Source organism: Myotis nattereri, assembly GCF_964212035.1.
Source record: "Myotis nattereri genome assembly, chromosome: 14".
In the NCBI taxonomy this organism is placed as follows: domain Eukaryota; kingdom Metazoa; phylum Chordata; class Mammalia; order Chiroptera; family Vespertilionidae; genus Myotis; species Myotis nattereri.
The window spans coordinates 60,581,447-60,597,321 of NC_138089.1; the positions used below are offsets into that span (position 1 = coordinate 60,581,447).

General features: G+C 55.2%; 1 protein-coding gene across 1 annotated transcript in view; it reads right to left on the reverse strand.

Moving 5' to 3' along the window:
* Positions 1-2,869: 2,869 nt before the first annotated feature.
* Positions 2,870-15,875, reverse strand: part of ARIH2 (ariadne RBR E3 ubiquitin protein ligase 2) — a 50,065-nt gene continuing 37,059 nt past the window's right edge. The window contains 11 exon segments of the mRNA XM_081106309.1: positions 2,870-5,039; positions 5,223-5,306; positions 6,857-6,925; positions 7,510-7,653; positions 8,165-8,316; positions 10,162-10,183; positions 10,270-10,320; positions 11,160-11,277; positions 12,541-12,650; positions 13,614-13,735; positions 15,471-15,621. Of these exon segments, the coding sequence (XP_080962435.1) occupies positions 4,968-5,039; positions 5,223-5,306; positions 6,857-6,925; positions 7,510-7,653; positions 8,165-8,316; positions 10,162-10,183; positions 10,270-10,320; positions 11,160-11,277; positions 12,541-12,650; positions 13,614-13,735; positions 15,471-15,621 (1,095 nt within the window). The 3' untranslated portion in view covers positions 2,870-4,967.

The following is a 15,875-nucleotide window of genomic DNA, read 5'->3' on the forward strand; positions in this document are numbered from 1 at the left end:
GCCGGCACATGGAGGAGGAGGAAAGGACTTGTCCATCACTGAGGCACCACCGCCTCTGAGGATATTGTCAGATCTGGGGGCGGAAGGACGGACCGGTGGCCAGGTGCCTGCCTGGGCATTTTTAAGCTCCCAGCTCTGCAGGGCTGGGTTCTCCTTGGGCAGCGATGCATGTGCCCCAGGGTAACACCCGTGAGGCAGGTCCCACTGGCGGTGTCTCCTCATCCAGCTAAGCCCCTCCCTGTCCCTGCATTTTCTGGTCGTCACAGTTTTACCAAGGATGCCATGGTTTCCTGGTATCCATGACTGAATACTGAGACCATTGCCTCCTTAGCCTTTTGTTTGTTTTGTTAATCCTCACCGAGGATATTTTTTTCCATTGCTTTTTAGAGAGAGTGGAAGGAGGGGCGGAGACACAAAACATCAGTGTGAGAGAGACATCTATTGGCTGCCTCCCACACGAGCCCTGGGGATCCGAGCCTGCAATCAAGGTATTTGCCCTTGATTGGAATCGAACCCAGGATCCTTCAGTCCGCAGGCCGACACTCTAACCACTGAGCAAAACTGACTAGGGCTCTTCTTTAGCCTTTTAAAATCTATAATTAGCCCGGCCAGTGGGGCTCTGTGTTTGAACATGGAACTATGAACCAGGAGGTCAAGGTTTGATTCCCCGGTCATCTCTCGATGGGGCATGCAGGAGGCAGCCAATCGATGATTCTCTCTCATCATTGATGTTTCTGTCTCTCAGGGGGGTCTCGGAGGGCCCTCTCCCTTCCTCTCTGAAATCAGTAAAAAATGTACTTCCCTGAACTCCTTTTCCGAACTCCATGCCCCTCCCTTCCTATGACCCTCTGCAGTGGAGTTCTGTCCATTGCCACGCGCAGCTCCTGTCTGTTAGCTCATCCCAGACAGCAGGAAGCAAGCAGCTGAGGGGAGGAAGGGGTGCAGCGTCACCCCATTTCTGCTCCATCTGTTGGCTGTGGGATTTTCGCAGTCGTATCATAAACTACAATTTCTTGGCCTTTTAAAACCGACCACCCCTTTGATGTCTGAATCTCTCGGCAGGCTCACCTCACGGGCGGCAGGCAGTCCCAGGTCACTCACTGGCAGTCACATCTGGGTGCTGTGTTGTTACAAAAATGGGTCTCCCGGTTTCTAACATGAACACGTGCACTTCCTCCAGGTGAGCTGTGGCACGTGGGCTGCAGCGAGGACTGGGCGTGTGCTCAGTGCACGTCAGTGTGACTGTCTCCTGGGGACAGGATTGGTTTAACGAGCCAAGATCGATGCTGGGCCCTCAGTGCCCCTCGCAGAGCCCAGCCCGTGGGCCATGCCGGTTGCTGCAGGAACCCCTGGGCCACGTGGAAAGTCCTTCCCCCAGACCAGTGACGGCGAACCTTCTGAGCTCGGCGTGTCAGCATTTTGAAAAACCCTAACTTCACTCTGGTGCCGTGTCACATATAGAAATCTTTTGGTATTTGCAACCATAGTAAAACAAAGACTTACGTTTTTGATATTTATTTTATATATTTAAATGCCATTTAACAAAAATCAACCAAAAATATGAGTTTGCGTGTCACCTCTGACACGCGTGTCAGGTTCACCATCACTGCCCTAGACTTTGCTCTCTTCCTTTTTTTTTTAAGGGGGAAAGGAACCATATTCTTTTAAAAAACGTATTTTTATTGATTTCAGGGAAGAAGGGAGAGGGAGAGATTGAAACATCAATGATCAGAATCATTGATCGGCTGCCTCCTGCACGTCCCCAACTGGGGATCGAGCCTGCAACCTGGGCCTGTGCCCTTGACCGGAATTGAACCCTGACCCTTGTCTGCAGGCCGACACTGCCCACTGAGCCACACCAGCGAGGGCTTCTTTTCTTTAAGATGGCCAAGGGCATGGTGCCAAGGCCGTGGTACTCAGCCCCTTGACCTGCAGGAGTGGCCGCTGGCCCTGCTGCCTCAGAGGAAACATTCACCTGTGACCAATTCCCTCCATGTCCCCTCTGCCCCCCCCTCCCCCCAGGGCAGAGCCCATGTCTCTCTCACGCCTGAGGCTCAAGGGGGAGCAACTGCGGAGTTCCGACCGCAGGGTCCAGGCCGCTCTGGCCTGACTGCCCCGTGCATGCTGCCCACAGTTCTGCAGCCTTCACCCCTGAGCTGTCGCTGATGTTGCTGCCACTCCTGTCGCCACAAATGGACCCTCAATGGGAACCCATACTTTGTATTTCCTGTCCTCAGCCTTTGGCATGACTGCAAACATCTCTAGTTTCTCAAGATCTCAAGTCCTATCTTCATAACCCAGGACTGTCTACCAGTGGTTCTCAACCTTCCTAATGCCGCGACCCTTTAATACAGTTCCTCATGTCGTGGTGACCCCCAACCATAAAATTATTTTCGTGGCTACTTCATAACTGTCATGTGGCTACTGTGATGAATCGTCATGTAAATATCTGACACGCAGGATGGTCTTAGGCGACCCCTGTGAAAGGGTCATTCGACCCCCAAAGGGATCGCAACCCACAGGTTGAGAACCGCTGCAACCCAACCCCACCCCGGCCATATTCCCCAGCCCTAAGCTCCCACGTCCGAGGGAGGGGAGGGGCCCAGGGCCTCAGCAGGGCTGTGAGAAAGCCAGGGGTCCGTTTGTTTGGGGGTGGCCTGTATGGGATGGAAAGGAGCTCGGCTAGCCCACCTCCCTCCGCAGTGTCCTCTCCCCAGAAGAGGAAGGCGGTCAGGCCACGGGGCCTTCGCAGGCCTGGAGGAGGGGCTGACCAAAAGGCCGCGCATTCGGTGCCAAGGCCGTACCCTGGATGCTCCCTCAGGAGGCTACGTGAAGGGTCCTTTGAAGAAAGAAATCTACACACACTTTTATAATCAGAAACTTTCAATTTATTTTGAATAAACTACTCAACTTTGAGCAGATGACATGACCTCAACTTTTTCTTTGAAGAAAACAAAGATATACGGCAAATTCATGAGAACACAGTGCCTTCTTCATCTCCTACCCTCTCGGGGCAGGAAAGCTCGGCCGGGCCTCCCCAGGGACAGCCGCGGGGCAGAGGGAAGCCCCCGGGCCAGGCCCGCAGGCTGTGGTCAGGCACCGAGCCTCACAGCGCCCGCGGCTGGGCTGCAGCTGGATCCAGGTGCGGGCACACGGCGGCTGTGCAGTCCACAACATGCAGGGCGCCCAGGGTGCGACCGTGGCGAGAGTTGCAGCTCGGCTCCTGGGCCACGCCGGCGACACAGCAAGACAGGAGGTAAGCAGGACCATCCACGTGCCAGCGCAGCGCTCACACCCCACCAGGCCCCACAGGCTCTCCTGGTCCAGGGAGCGCCCCATCCAATCCTGGGCTCACTGGCTACACTAACTGTTCTCTCTCCAACCACAATCCGCCCCTTGCAAGAGAGAACAGGAGCAGACAAAACCCCAGCGGAGGGAAAGGGACCCGCACCCAGCTGTGTACCCGTGCCCCCAAGAGCCAAGCTGTCCTGTCTCCAAGAGTAACGCACTTTACAACCAGGGTACCTGGGAAACTGCTGAGGTGAAAATGTTTGAATATCAAAGGATTTCCACCACAGTATTTATATGTCTCCCGGGAGGTCAAGGAGGTCGAGCACAGACAGCTATGGCAGCCTCAGCGTGCAGGCACCACGCAGCCACGGAAACCCTGAGACCAGATTTAACTTTCCGGAGGCCCACAGGACCAGGCTCAGGACACCACACAAACGAACCACCTGCTCCTTTGGGCTCAGCTGTGCAAGCCCTGGCCCTCTCCCTGGCCAGCCCCTCCTACAGGAGCCGGGACCACAGACTAAGGGCTCTCCTGGTCTCAGACTCCCAGGCCCTGGAGGTGGAGCCCTCCGACACCTGAAGTCAGGCAAGGGGAGAGCGCCCAAGCCCCAGAGCTGCGGACACTCCAGGTAACAGGAAAACCACCTGTGCAAACAAGGCCCCGGAGCCAGGACGACTGGGGCCCTCGCAAGGGCCACGCTGCACTCCGACCCGAGGTTCGCCAGAGGAGCGGGCAGGACAGTGCCAGGGACCCTGCGTGAGCACTTGGTCAGTTACCACCCGAACACTGCCACAGAAGGAGGGGCCAAATTAAACAGTTATTCTGGGGAGCAATCCCCTTTGAAAGTGGATCTCTACCTGCAGGAGGCAAAGGGAACACTGTGCTCCCCTCCTGTCCCGGGTCTGGAGGCCACATGACCACCGTCTGTGCTCCGCGGTGGGCTCTGGCCTCGGGAGCCAGCCCCGGGTGAGCCTCACCTTCAAGAATCAAGATGAGCCCACAGGCAGCGCCACCCGCGCCGGTCAGGCGCCGGGGCAAGCCCCGCCCTGTGCTGCCTGCGCACTGTAGGGTCAGGCAGGGCCCCTGACCGAAGGTCTACAGGAGCAGCCCGTTGCACAGGCGAACTCCAGTCCCCACCTGCCACCCAGGCTCCTCTCTTGGGACCCCAAACACCAAGCGAATCGGGAAGCAGAGGCCACACTGGCCTACAGTGCACATTCAGAGGCCGGGTGGGCAGGCAGCACGCTGCGTTCTAAGGACAATAGCTAGAGGGCGAACACTCCAATGCCAATTTATTTTCTTAAAAGGTTCTGTGTAATTCTATGGTTGGTTTCCTTTTTCTTGCTTTTTTTTGGTACATTTTTCCAACCTCTGAAAATCACGTAAGTTGTAATGAGCTAATACTATTAATAGTCATTCAAAAAAACGTTCCCTCCCTCCCAACAACCGTCCAGGGGGAATTACAAATCCTGAAGAGGCCAATTCAACAGGGCCTCGACCGTAGGAGAAACAAAAAGAAAGATGAAACAGAAGTGGACTGAGGTGTGTGCCAGGGTCTCTCAGGAGGCGGCCTGGCTGCTGCCTGGGGTCGTGAGAGGCAGAGCCCGCAGCATGCAGAACAGCAGCCGGGTGCGCTCCAGCCACCTCTTCCTCCCTCGTGCTCGCTGAGGGCAGCCTAGGTGTCGTGGAAATCCTTCAGCAGGGTCCGCCTCCGCTGCTCTGCTATGTGCATCTGGTTTTCTAAGTCCTGCACCAGGAAGCAAAATCTGTGCTTGCATGGTCCAGCCCGGGAGAGCCAGAGCCACGGCCACCCTGACGGGCTCCAGGCGCCAAAAGCACAGCCGCCCCCCACCTCTCAGCAGCAGCTCCCAGCCCACAAGCAACCTGTCCCCTCCCTGAAATGGGAGGTCCAAGGAGCAGCAGCACCTACCCCCCTGTCATAGCTGTCCGCGCGCTCCACTTTCCAGGACAGGTTTTCGATCTCAGCCTCCAGTTGAGCCTGCTGGTATTCAAACTGTATGGGCAGAGCAGGAGGGTCAAAAGGAGGGGGGCAGGGCCTGCAGATGGGGGCAGACGCAGCACCTCAGGCTCCCACGAGCAGCAGACAACCCTGAAGCTGTCCTCAAGGGGGCAGTGCTAGTTCCTGTCCCCGGAGCCAGAACCCAATTAAAAGGCTATCTAGCCCTGGCCGGTGTGGCTCAGTGGATGGAGTGCTGGCCTGCAGGCTGAAGGGTCCCAGATTCGATTCTGGTCAAGGGCACAGGCTTGGGTTGTGGGCTTGATCCCCAGTGGGGGGTGTGCATAAGGCAGCCAACCAATGATTCTTATCACTGATGTTTCTATCTCTCCCGCTCCCTTCCTCTCCAAAATCAATAAAAATATATTTTAAGCCATAACCGGTTGGGCTCAGTGGATAGAGCGTCAGCCTGCGGACTGAAAGGTCCCAGGTTCAATTCCGGTCAAGGGCATGTACCTTGGTTGCAGGCACATCCCCAGTAGGAGGTGTGCAGGAGGCAGCTGATCAATGTTTCTCTCTCATTGATGTTTCCAACTCTCTATCCCTCTCCCTTCCTCTCTGTAAAAAATCAATAAAATATATTTAAAAAAAAAAAAAGATATCGATGAACGGATATTCACAGACATTGTATTCCCCGAATACTGTTTTCCTTCAGCCCTTCTGCAAATCAACTCTTAAAATAAAGTTGAACCAGTTGCCTTAGTAATTGTACATCCAAGCTTTCTGCACAAAGATGTTCCTCAACGCCTTATTTATAATAGTGAAAACAAACAACGCCCCAAACGAGGAATACCCACATAATGGAGACATTTATGCAACTTTAAAAATTGGTATTAACCAGGACTGGCCGGTGTGGTCAGTGGTTGAGCATTGATCTATGAACCAGGAGGTCACGATTTGATTCTCAGTCGGGGCAGAGGCCCAGGCTGTGGGCTTGATCCCCAGTGTGGGGCATGTGGGAGGCAGCCGATCCATGATTCTCTCTCATCACAGATGTTTCTATCTCCCTCTCCCCTCCTCTCTGAAATCAATAAAAATACCTACTTTTTTTTTAAATGGTATTAACCAGCCTGGTAAATAACGACAGCTGCAACAATGAACTGCTGTAACAGTAAAATGCTCTATAAATAACATGAATTTCATAAGGGAGAAAACACTGACATGTGGTCACGTCTTCCTGGGGGGACTACAGGTGCTATAAACGTCCTGCTTTTCAGCGTCGGGACCACAGGTGTGAAGTCCTTTACAATGACCTGGGAGCGGGAAGTTTATGGCTAAGAGAAAAGGGTGAGACAAGACTGATCTCCTCCCACAGCACGGGCACTGGCCTCTCAAGTGGCACAGACCCTCTGGCTGCTCCCTGCGCACTGCTGGCACTCAGGGCCATGACACAGAATGCCAGCTAGTGAGGAGATGGGGCTTACTCTGGAGATGCCTAGAAGAGAAATACCATTTGAAGATGGACTTTGTTTTAATGTTGGCCTCGCAATGCCCAGGGCACCTCTGGCGCTAGGAGGGCAGAGTGGAGAGGGGCCGCTTTGCCTTACCAGCTTCTTCCTGGGTCCAGACTCCATGTAGTACGCATACGGGTACGTGTACTGCAGGGTGTAGCGACACTGCAATGGGGAGAAGAGAGGGACCTGTGTCTCTGGTGCTAGCCCACATGCACCTCAGTGGCTCTTACAATTCTCTCCCCACCATGCACATTAGCCTGGCTCCACAGGGATGGGCCTGAAAGAAATGCGACCAAGCCAAATAAAGGATGAAGTGGGGACAACATGGAAAAAAGGAAACAAAAGTGGCCACAGAACACCCACAGTTCCTTTTCCAAACTGGGATTTATTTACCAGCAGCTGCCTCAATGGCTCTTCCCTCTTGAGTCGGACCTCAGAGTCCACACATCTATCTCAATAACTGTCCAAAGACAAGCTCTTATTTTCCTGAGTGACGCATGGATGGGACAAAAGAAGAAAAGGGCTCTAGTCTCCCCGCAGCTCCTTCCTGCAGGCAGAGCAGTGCTTCTCTTCTGGGATCCCCTGGACGTCCAGCAGAGACTGGGCCTCAGTGGGCACAGCAGGGACGGCCGCCCGTGAGCAGGAGTATGCGGGCTGCACAGGGTGCTGACGCCCCAGCCCCCTCAGTGTCTCCCACCAGGAGGTCTGGGTCTAACGGGGGATCAGAAGAGGGAGGTGGCACAGACCTTGGCCAAGAGCTTGGCAGCGTTCTGCAGGTACTGCCAGTCGATCCACGTCCCCAGGTTGTTCATGACCCGCTCCTGGATCTTCTCGTGGATCCGCTGGTACGTCTGTGCCTCCAGCTGCAGGCTCTTGTTGTGGTTTTCCCACTGCGGGGAGGGGGAGGAGGAAGCTGCAGGAGCCCAGCCACAGCCTCGTCTTGCTCACGGGGCCTGGGACCTTGAGGGCGACCGAAGGGGAGTATCCAGAGCAACAGTCAGCCTGCCAGGCCACTCTCCCCCTTTGGGGCAGTAGGGCTCCAGCCCTGAGGACCAACAGGCGCTCACTGGTCTACTGTGCTCGGCAACCAAACGAGCCACGCTCTGTGGGCTGCTGAAGGGCCTGGCCTCCCCGGGAGGAACTGCCCTCGCAATCTGACCACTAAGATGGCTCTGGTGGCCCTATTGTCCTTCAGTCCAGCACCCACACAAGTCAGCACCACGTCCTTCCTTGTCGGCCACACCGCCCTGTGGAGCCCGAGAGCCACATCTATGGAGGCATCACCCAGGGCCACGCAGGAGCCCACCCGGCCTGTGTGCACGTGGCTCTGGGCCCAGGCCCCGGGAGGCCCCCCAGCAGGCCAGCCGCAGAGCCCCTCTGGGAGAGCTGAGGAGCGCCTACCCTCTCGAAGTAGAACAGGTACTTCTTGAGGGCCTCCCTGGCCTGGGCCTGCTGGCTCTGGTTGACGATGTCGGGGTTTTCCTTGTACCGGCTGCACTCGTAGTACTCGCTGCCGTGGGTCTTCCAATCCCCGAGGCACATCCAGCAGAAGTCTGCACAGAAGAGAGAGGCATCACCCCCAGGCAAGCCCAGGCCTCCAAAGGCAGAGCAGTGGGGACAGACAGATTGTGCTTTGTCACCTGATCAGAACGTCCGAAGGCTGCCCCCTTCCCAGAGGATTGTGGGCCTGTCTCCCCGAATCCACTGTCCCCGTGGCCTGCCCTTGCCGATCTGAACAACAGTTCCTGAGCGTATATGCTCAGTGCCTTTTTTTAAAAAAATATCCTTTACTGATTTTTTACAGAGAGGAAGGGCTAGGGATAGAGAGTTAGAAACATTGATGAGAAAGAAACATTAATCAGCTGCCTCCTGCACACTCCCCACTGGGTATGTGCCCGCAACCAAGGTACATGCCCTTGGCCGGAATCGAACCCGGGACCGTTGAGTCCGCAGGCTGACACTCTATCCACTGAGCCAAACTGGCTAGGGCTGCTTTGTGCCTTTTTAACCCAATGCAGGCAGGCGCTGACTGTACAAGACCACTGGTCTGATAAAGCACAGCACAGAGAACACAGTCAAAAATATCACCTATGTACGGGGCCAGGCAGGAGCACCACTATCACGGTCAAGTCTGTAACTGTCTAACCACCAGGCGGCACACTCGGGACGAACGTGAACCAACTGGAAAGTAAGGTTCCTAAAGCACAAAACACTGCCGGTCTGCTGTGTCCGCTCCACTGTGACAAACAGTCAGGAACATGTTCCACTGAGGCTCATTCACAGCACACACACCTCCCACTCTGACATCTGTCCTAGGAAGACTCTGTCCCTGAAGCTGGGAATAAGGGCTTTTCCCTTGCTTCTTTTTTAAAAAGCACATTTCTATAAAACCTACAGCTACTCAGCAGTTCATGCTGAGAATTATGGCTCTGCTTCCGCAGGGGAAGCAAAGAGCGAAAACTAAACATCCCTTAGGGACGCTTGTACATCCCAGGACAGAGGCCCGCCACAGACTGCTAGGGGCCCACGACGAGGCCTGACAGCGGGGAGCCCTGTTTCCCAGGATTCACTCCCAGGAGTTGGCTGACTTCCCAAAAGGTGCCCCTGTAAAATTTAGGAAAGCTGAAGTCAAACGCAGAGACCAGAGGCCATCCACTCCCTTCTCTTGGTCGCCTTCATCGGACAGAGGCAATATTGCTCTCCTCCATCAGCTACGTTGTGCTTGCTGCTGTTTTAAATCCTGTCTACACTGCAGAGTCACTGTTCCCTTCTAACCTCGTGCCATGTCCACTGATTACAGGGAGCTCCTGGGAAAACACAGGACGAGCACGCGACAGGCCCTTAGAGAGCAACCGCAGCATGTCCGCACTGTGTGGAGACCTATGCGCACACAGGTCCCTCCTTGAAGGACTTGCACTTCTTTCCTTGATCTGGCGGGAAGGAAAGCAAAACCAACAGGCCCGACATGAGCTCCTCCTGAGAGATGGGGGAGGCCCGAAAGGCCAATCAAACCCCCGCTGGGGACGTTATGAAACCTCACGGGACATGGATTATTTCACCGCCTCCAGGAACACATCCGTCAGGCAGCACAGATAAGCCGGCGCTACTTGCCTGCCGTGGCAAAAACAAAAAGATCACGTAACATCTTCTTCTTGGAAGCCTGAGGGTTCGCGAGGGTCTAAGAGTCACCCCCAACTTGACTTCTGACTACATGTGGGGCGGATGGCAGTGGGATGACAGAGGGTCTGAAAGGTGGTGCATAAACATTAGGATGTAAGTGACGCAGGCTGCCCTGTGTCCTGTCACAGCACGACACGAGTGTGCCCTACACAAGCACTGGAGACGCGGGCACAGGAAACGGTTGTGCCCCGGGGCCTGAACACCAAGCCTGGACTCACCGTGTTTGCACTTGGAGCATTGCTGTCGGGGGAAACAGAGAGAACATGTTAAAGGCCCGCTGGCCAAGGCTCGGTGGCACATGCGCAAAGGGCAGGGCTGCCGCTCACCATGTGGTTGCAGCCTCCGTTCTTCTCGATGCAGATGTTGCACTTGGGACACTGAGGAGACAGAAGGGCGCCGTTAGGCTCACGCACCACCAGGTTGGGGCTAAGACAACTACACAGCTCCTGGCCCCTGTGCCCAGTGACTCATCGTGCGAGCCCTGCTGGGAGGAGCATCTCACTTAAATGTGCCGGTCGCTGAGGCTGGAACAGCAATCCAAGGAAATGAGGTCAGCAAGTTTGACTCTGAAACACTCCACGCACCAACTGAGCCCCCTACGCCTGCCGCCACCCACCCCGCCAGGGCCGCTCGCGCACAGAGCAGCGGAGGCAGCGGAAAGCCTGCGCCGGAGAGGAGTGCGCTAGAGCGGGGCCAGTCCTGGCGCGGCCCGGACGCCTGCTTCCGAAGAGGGAAGGACGCAGACTCTGAAGCTGCTCACTCGCCCTGAGCGGCGCCAGCAGCCCCGGACACGCCGCGGAGACCGGCGGGCGCGTGCCACGCAGCCGTCTGCCTCGTGTCCTGGCCACAGCCGTGTCTGTGAGCGCGTGAACCTAGTGCCTGGGGTGCCGGGTCACCCGGGCTCCAGGGGCTGTGGCCATCTTTCCAAAGGGAAGGTGCAGAACAAGCACGGGCAGGTCTGGGCTTGCAGCAGGCCTGGGCCTGCTGTGTATGAGGTGTGGCTATCACACACCCCCCTCCCGGGGATCTCAAAGCCGGGAGGCATTCAAGAAAGACCTCGTTTTGCCCTAATTGGTTCCGTAACTTCCCCAGGCATTTCAGCTTTGGACTCAAATGAATGCACCCGCCAGTGAATGCCCACTATGGTAACCGCTGCCACCACTGCCACGTCTGCACAAGGCCGGCAGCACCACGACAGGGAAGACACGCTCCTTACGTCTTTTGTGTGAGCACTAATGTAGTTGGCCGTCTCAGAGTCGTCTGCACACTTCGTGAGCCATTTCCGGATGGTGGCGCAGTCTGTGGGGGCGTGATACATCTGACGACACTTGAAACTTAAAACCAGAAAAGAAAAACACTCAAATAATCGTTAGGTCAGGTTTTTAATTTTCCTTCTGTCCAAGCCAACAGATCCTGATGAACAGCTTTTCAGAGGGAAAGTCACCTACTAAGGCCTTTCAGACCTTTACCTGCTCGAGATTATACTGAAATCTTGTGTCCACTTCTCTCCAGTCTCAGTCCTTCCAAGATATACTCTCAATAAACCCAAATGACAGTTTCTGTTCTCAGTATCCTGTGTGGCGTCCACCCTTCCTACTAGGATGTCGAGTTCAGAATTCGCCTCTCAGCAGGCACGGTGAGGTGCTCTGAGGACGACACCTCAGCTCAGACACCAAGCTGGGCGAGACCCACTTCTGGGAGCTTTGGCTCACCTTCCAGCCACATGTGCACACAGGATGCACGATGCCCGAGCTGTACGGGCTGCAGCGGCGCGACCCCCGACAGTGCAGGCAGCTCAGCCAGAGCACACGTTCCTCAGGCCGGGCCCCAGCCACCACAGCGTGATGGGCAGGACAGGCGCGCAGGCAGACGGCCTCACACGTGCCCCAGGAGAGTTCCCGTGCAGGACACGGAGGCTGAGAACAGCCACCTCAGGGGCTCTTACCACTGGCGAGCCACAGGCTCCCTCAACGACGTCTTAAAGGCAGGCCCACGTGCACACGCCACATTTCCCATGTAGTGTCCCTGAAGCCCCACCCTCTGTGAGGCTCCCAGGGAGGTGGGATTAGCGGCACAGACCTGGACCTAAGTGATGACTCTTGCCAATACCCTGCACCTCAACTTCCTCCCCCAACAAGGATGACAGCAGTGCTACCACACACTGCGGGGAGCATGAAGGCACGTTGTCAGGACAGTGCCTACACCTTCAGGGCATTTCGCTATTCCCATCGTATTTACTGAATGCAGTGAACCCCAAGATGTAAGCCACGTTTATGAATTACAGAGAACGATGAAAACGTTGAATATGTAAATAGTAATATGTAAATTATCTGTGCAGGTAGAGAGATAAAATCTCTGGGTCACCAGTCTTAGTAGCATAAACCATAGCACGTTCTCCAAGAATGTGTGCCACTTTTTTGTCTGCAGGCTGAGCATTATCCATAACATGGAACATGAGGTGCCCTCCCAGAGCGGAGCTGCTCTCCTGGTTCAAAGGCCCCGTCTCGCCCAGCTCCCCTCCCCCGCCGCCCGCCGCAGGGTGGTGCTCTGAGAGGCAGCAGGAGCCCAGGCTGCTCAGCACCCACACGCACTCTTACCAGAAGACCTCGCTGCACCGACTGCACTGGACGCGGCGAGCTCTGGGCTCTTGTACCTGGATGACCATGGGGCAGTCTGCACCGGGGCACAGCTGGAGCTGGTAATGACTCTGTGTGCACATCAAGGAGAAACATGAGGCCACCCCCAGTCGCTCCCTCTAAATTAGAACTCCCACCCCACCCCGCCCCAGCACTCTAACACCTCCTGTCCTTCCAGCTGATGACTTACATGCAGGGGTATAGGAATTCACGGTGAATGTCGTGAAGGCCAGACATTAGGCAGATACTGAAGACCTCTGAATGTTTAGTTAAACTAGGTAGCAACTCACTAGAATAGTCTAAAATTAGATTACAAAATGGAACACACAGTTGTATCCTTGAGATGAAAATGCGAAGGGAGCAGGGCTGGAAGGAACACAGCCTGATCCACTGTGCCTGGTTCTGAGAAGCTCAGCAGCCCTCAGGCATTGACTGAAGGCAGCAAACAGCACACGGAGCCAGGCCTTCTGTGTGTCCTGCAGCTTGTGCATGAGAAGACCAGAGCGTCAATCAACCAATAAGCTTAGGCATAAAAAAATGAAACCATGTCACATGAAACCAGCGAGCACGAACTGGTAGACCAACAGAGGGCAAGGGCTCTCAGACTGGCCATGCTGGAGTCCGGGACAAGTTTTCCAACTGCACAAGAGGCAACTCCCCTTCTCTGGGCTGGTCACCCAGTGCTCCGAGAGGAACAGCAGCTCCTGAGATCCGCCCGACTCGTGCTGACCCCTGGGCATGCAATGATTGTTGAAGCAAAGTGTATAAGGTGACCGCTGTGTAAGAGAACCACGCTGAGAGAGGCACAGCGATGGGGAGAAGGTTACACAGCGAGGAAGTAACAGACCTGGGACTCACACAACTGCCTGACTCCAGGGTCTACCATTCTAGTGGTTCCCTAACATTTTTAAAGCCATGGAACTCTTTCTTCACATGCCAGCACCCAGTGGCAGCCTGTCTAGAAAGGAACCCTGGTGAGCACCTGGTGGGAAGGGGGCCCAGGAGCAGAGGGCGCACCACAGGGCAGGGCATACCTCCACATAGTCCCTGAAGAGGTAGCGCCTGTATTTGTCTCTCAGTTCTTCGTTGGGCAATAATGGAAATACAAAGTCCTCTGGTGTTCGAAGTGGGCAGTCCTGAGCCATGCAAGAGACTCCTGTTGAACAAAGACCAGCTGATTGACAACTATTGTAGGAATCACCACTTGTCTATATATATAAAACCCTAATATGCAAATGGACTGAACATAGGAACAACTAAACAACCAGTTGCTATGACGTGCGCTGACCACCATGGTGCACATGTGGAACATGGTGGGTGTCGGCCGTGGCGGGTGGTGCAGCAGGTGAGCAGGGCGCCAGACCAAGGTGGGGCACCAGTCGCTGTCACTGGGGCGAGCCTCTGGTGGTTACTGAAAATTCTTTGCTCCTGCGTGCCGCAGTCCCGCCTGGCGCTCATACCTGATGCCAGCGCCTGGCACTGGCCCTAATAGCTCAGCACTGTCAGTGGGTGCGAATGGTGGCTGCCAGCCCCAACCACCCCTCAGGGTTTTCTACTGTCCCCTGCTCCTGAGGGGCAATCAGGGCTGGCAGCCGCCTCTCGCACCCACTGCTGGTGCTGGTCCCGCTTATACCCCCAGCCAGCGCCAGTCGTGATCGTTCAGTGCTGTCAGCGGGTGCGAGCAGTGGCTGCTGGCCCTGATCGCCCCTGAGGGCTTCTCCATTTCCCCCTGCTCCTGAGAGGCGATGGGTGCAGCAGCTGTTGCTAGCACCTGCTGACAGTGCTGTCCCCAATTGCTCCGTGCCATCAGTGGGTGCGAGCGGGGTTGGCGCTGTCAGTGCATGGGAGCGGTGGCGGGAGTGGGGCTGCCGGCAGACAGGGGACCGGGGGCTACGGCGGGTGGGCCGAGACCTGCCCCTGTGCCCACTGCAGCCTCTTGGCCCACAGTTCCTTTCAAGGTGCATGAATCTGTGCACTGGACCCCTAATAATAATATATTTGCCCACTGAGTTCAACCACAAATTCAGTTCCACATAGGAAACGCTTGAAGCAACAGAACATACTCAAAGAAAGAAACTGATATATTTGCACAGTGATGTAACTAAAATATTATTCCAAATTACATATACATCACAAATGGCACCATTAAAATTTTTGTTTAAAAAACCCTATATGGTTCCTAACAACTGAGTTTTGTAATGTTTAATATTATGTACAAGTGCTTATCACCAACACGAGGTTTTGCAGACACAATTAATGGGATGCCAATTTTGCTTCAATATCATCAGGTTACAGTATAACAAATACTCCTGTCACCAACCATCCATGCACTCTGTGCTGTCACCTAAATAGCAGTGAACCCTCTGGATGTCTGAGCTGTGGCTGCCACTTGGGGAATCAAGACAGTGCTTCCAGAAGCGCTCCCAAGAGGTGGCCTTGCACTCACACCAACGTTTAACATGACCAAACAACAGCCTTACGTGTCCCATGCTGCTCAGGACGGGAACACTTTGCCACTGTTCAGACTGATGTGTTTGGAAAGCAATGGTTCTGACAATAATGTCAGTCAGGCTTAAAAGAAGATACACAGCCGCCTGACCGGCATGGCTCAGTGGTTGAGCCACGAACCAGGAGGTCACAGTTCGATTCCCAGTCAGGGCACATGCCTGGGTTGCAGGCTCAATCCCCAGTAGGGGGCGAGCAGGAGGCAGCTGATGGATGATTCTCTCTCCTCAGTGATGTTTTTCTATCTCTCCCTCTCCCTTCCTCTCTCTGAAATCAATAAAAACATTGTTTTAAAAAAAGATACACAGTTGACCTGAGTACCTGAAAGGGCCGGTCAGAGATAAACAGTTGAGGCCAGTCTTTTAGAAGCTCTAGAGCAGACTCACCCACACCCACGCCGTCTCTGACAAGCACCGAGCAGTGCTGCTCCCAGCAGCTGCGGCAAAACTGGTGCTGACAGGCCAGAGAGAGTAGGTGTTCCTTCCGCACAAACTGCATGCACACTGCGCAGTGGTGAGGGGGATGGGCTGCGGGGACCTGGAGAGAGGCAAAGGCATGTGAGTCCAAGAGTTCAGTGCCCGGGGCCACAGGGGTGCTGTGTCGCTAGGTGCAGGGGAGGGAATCCTGACCCTGAAGCAAGGGTCAGAGCTCAGCTGCAATGTGTGGGCTCTGGGAGTCCAAGAGCTCGGAGCAGAAAGCACCCCTCAGGAAGGCTTCCTGAGGGAGGCAGCACAGGAGCTGGGCTTGGAGCACACGGGGACTCAGTGAAGCAGGGACGGGTAGAATGACAG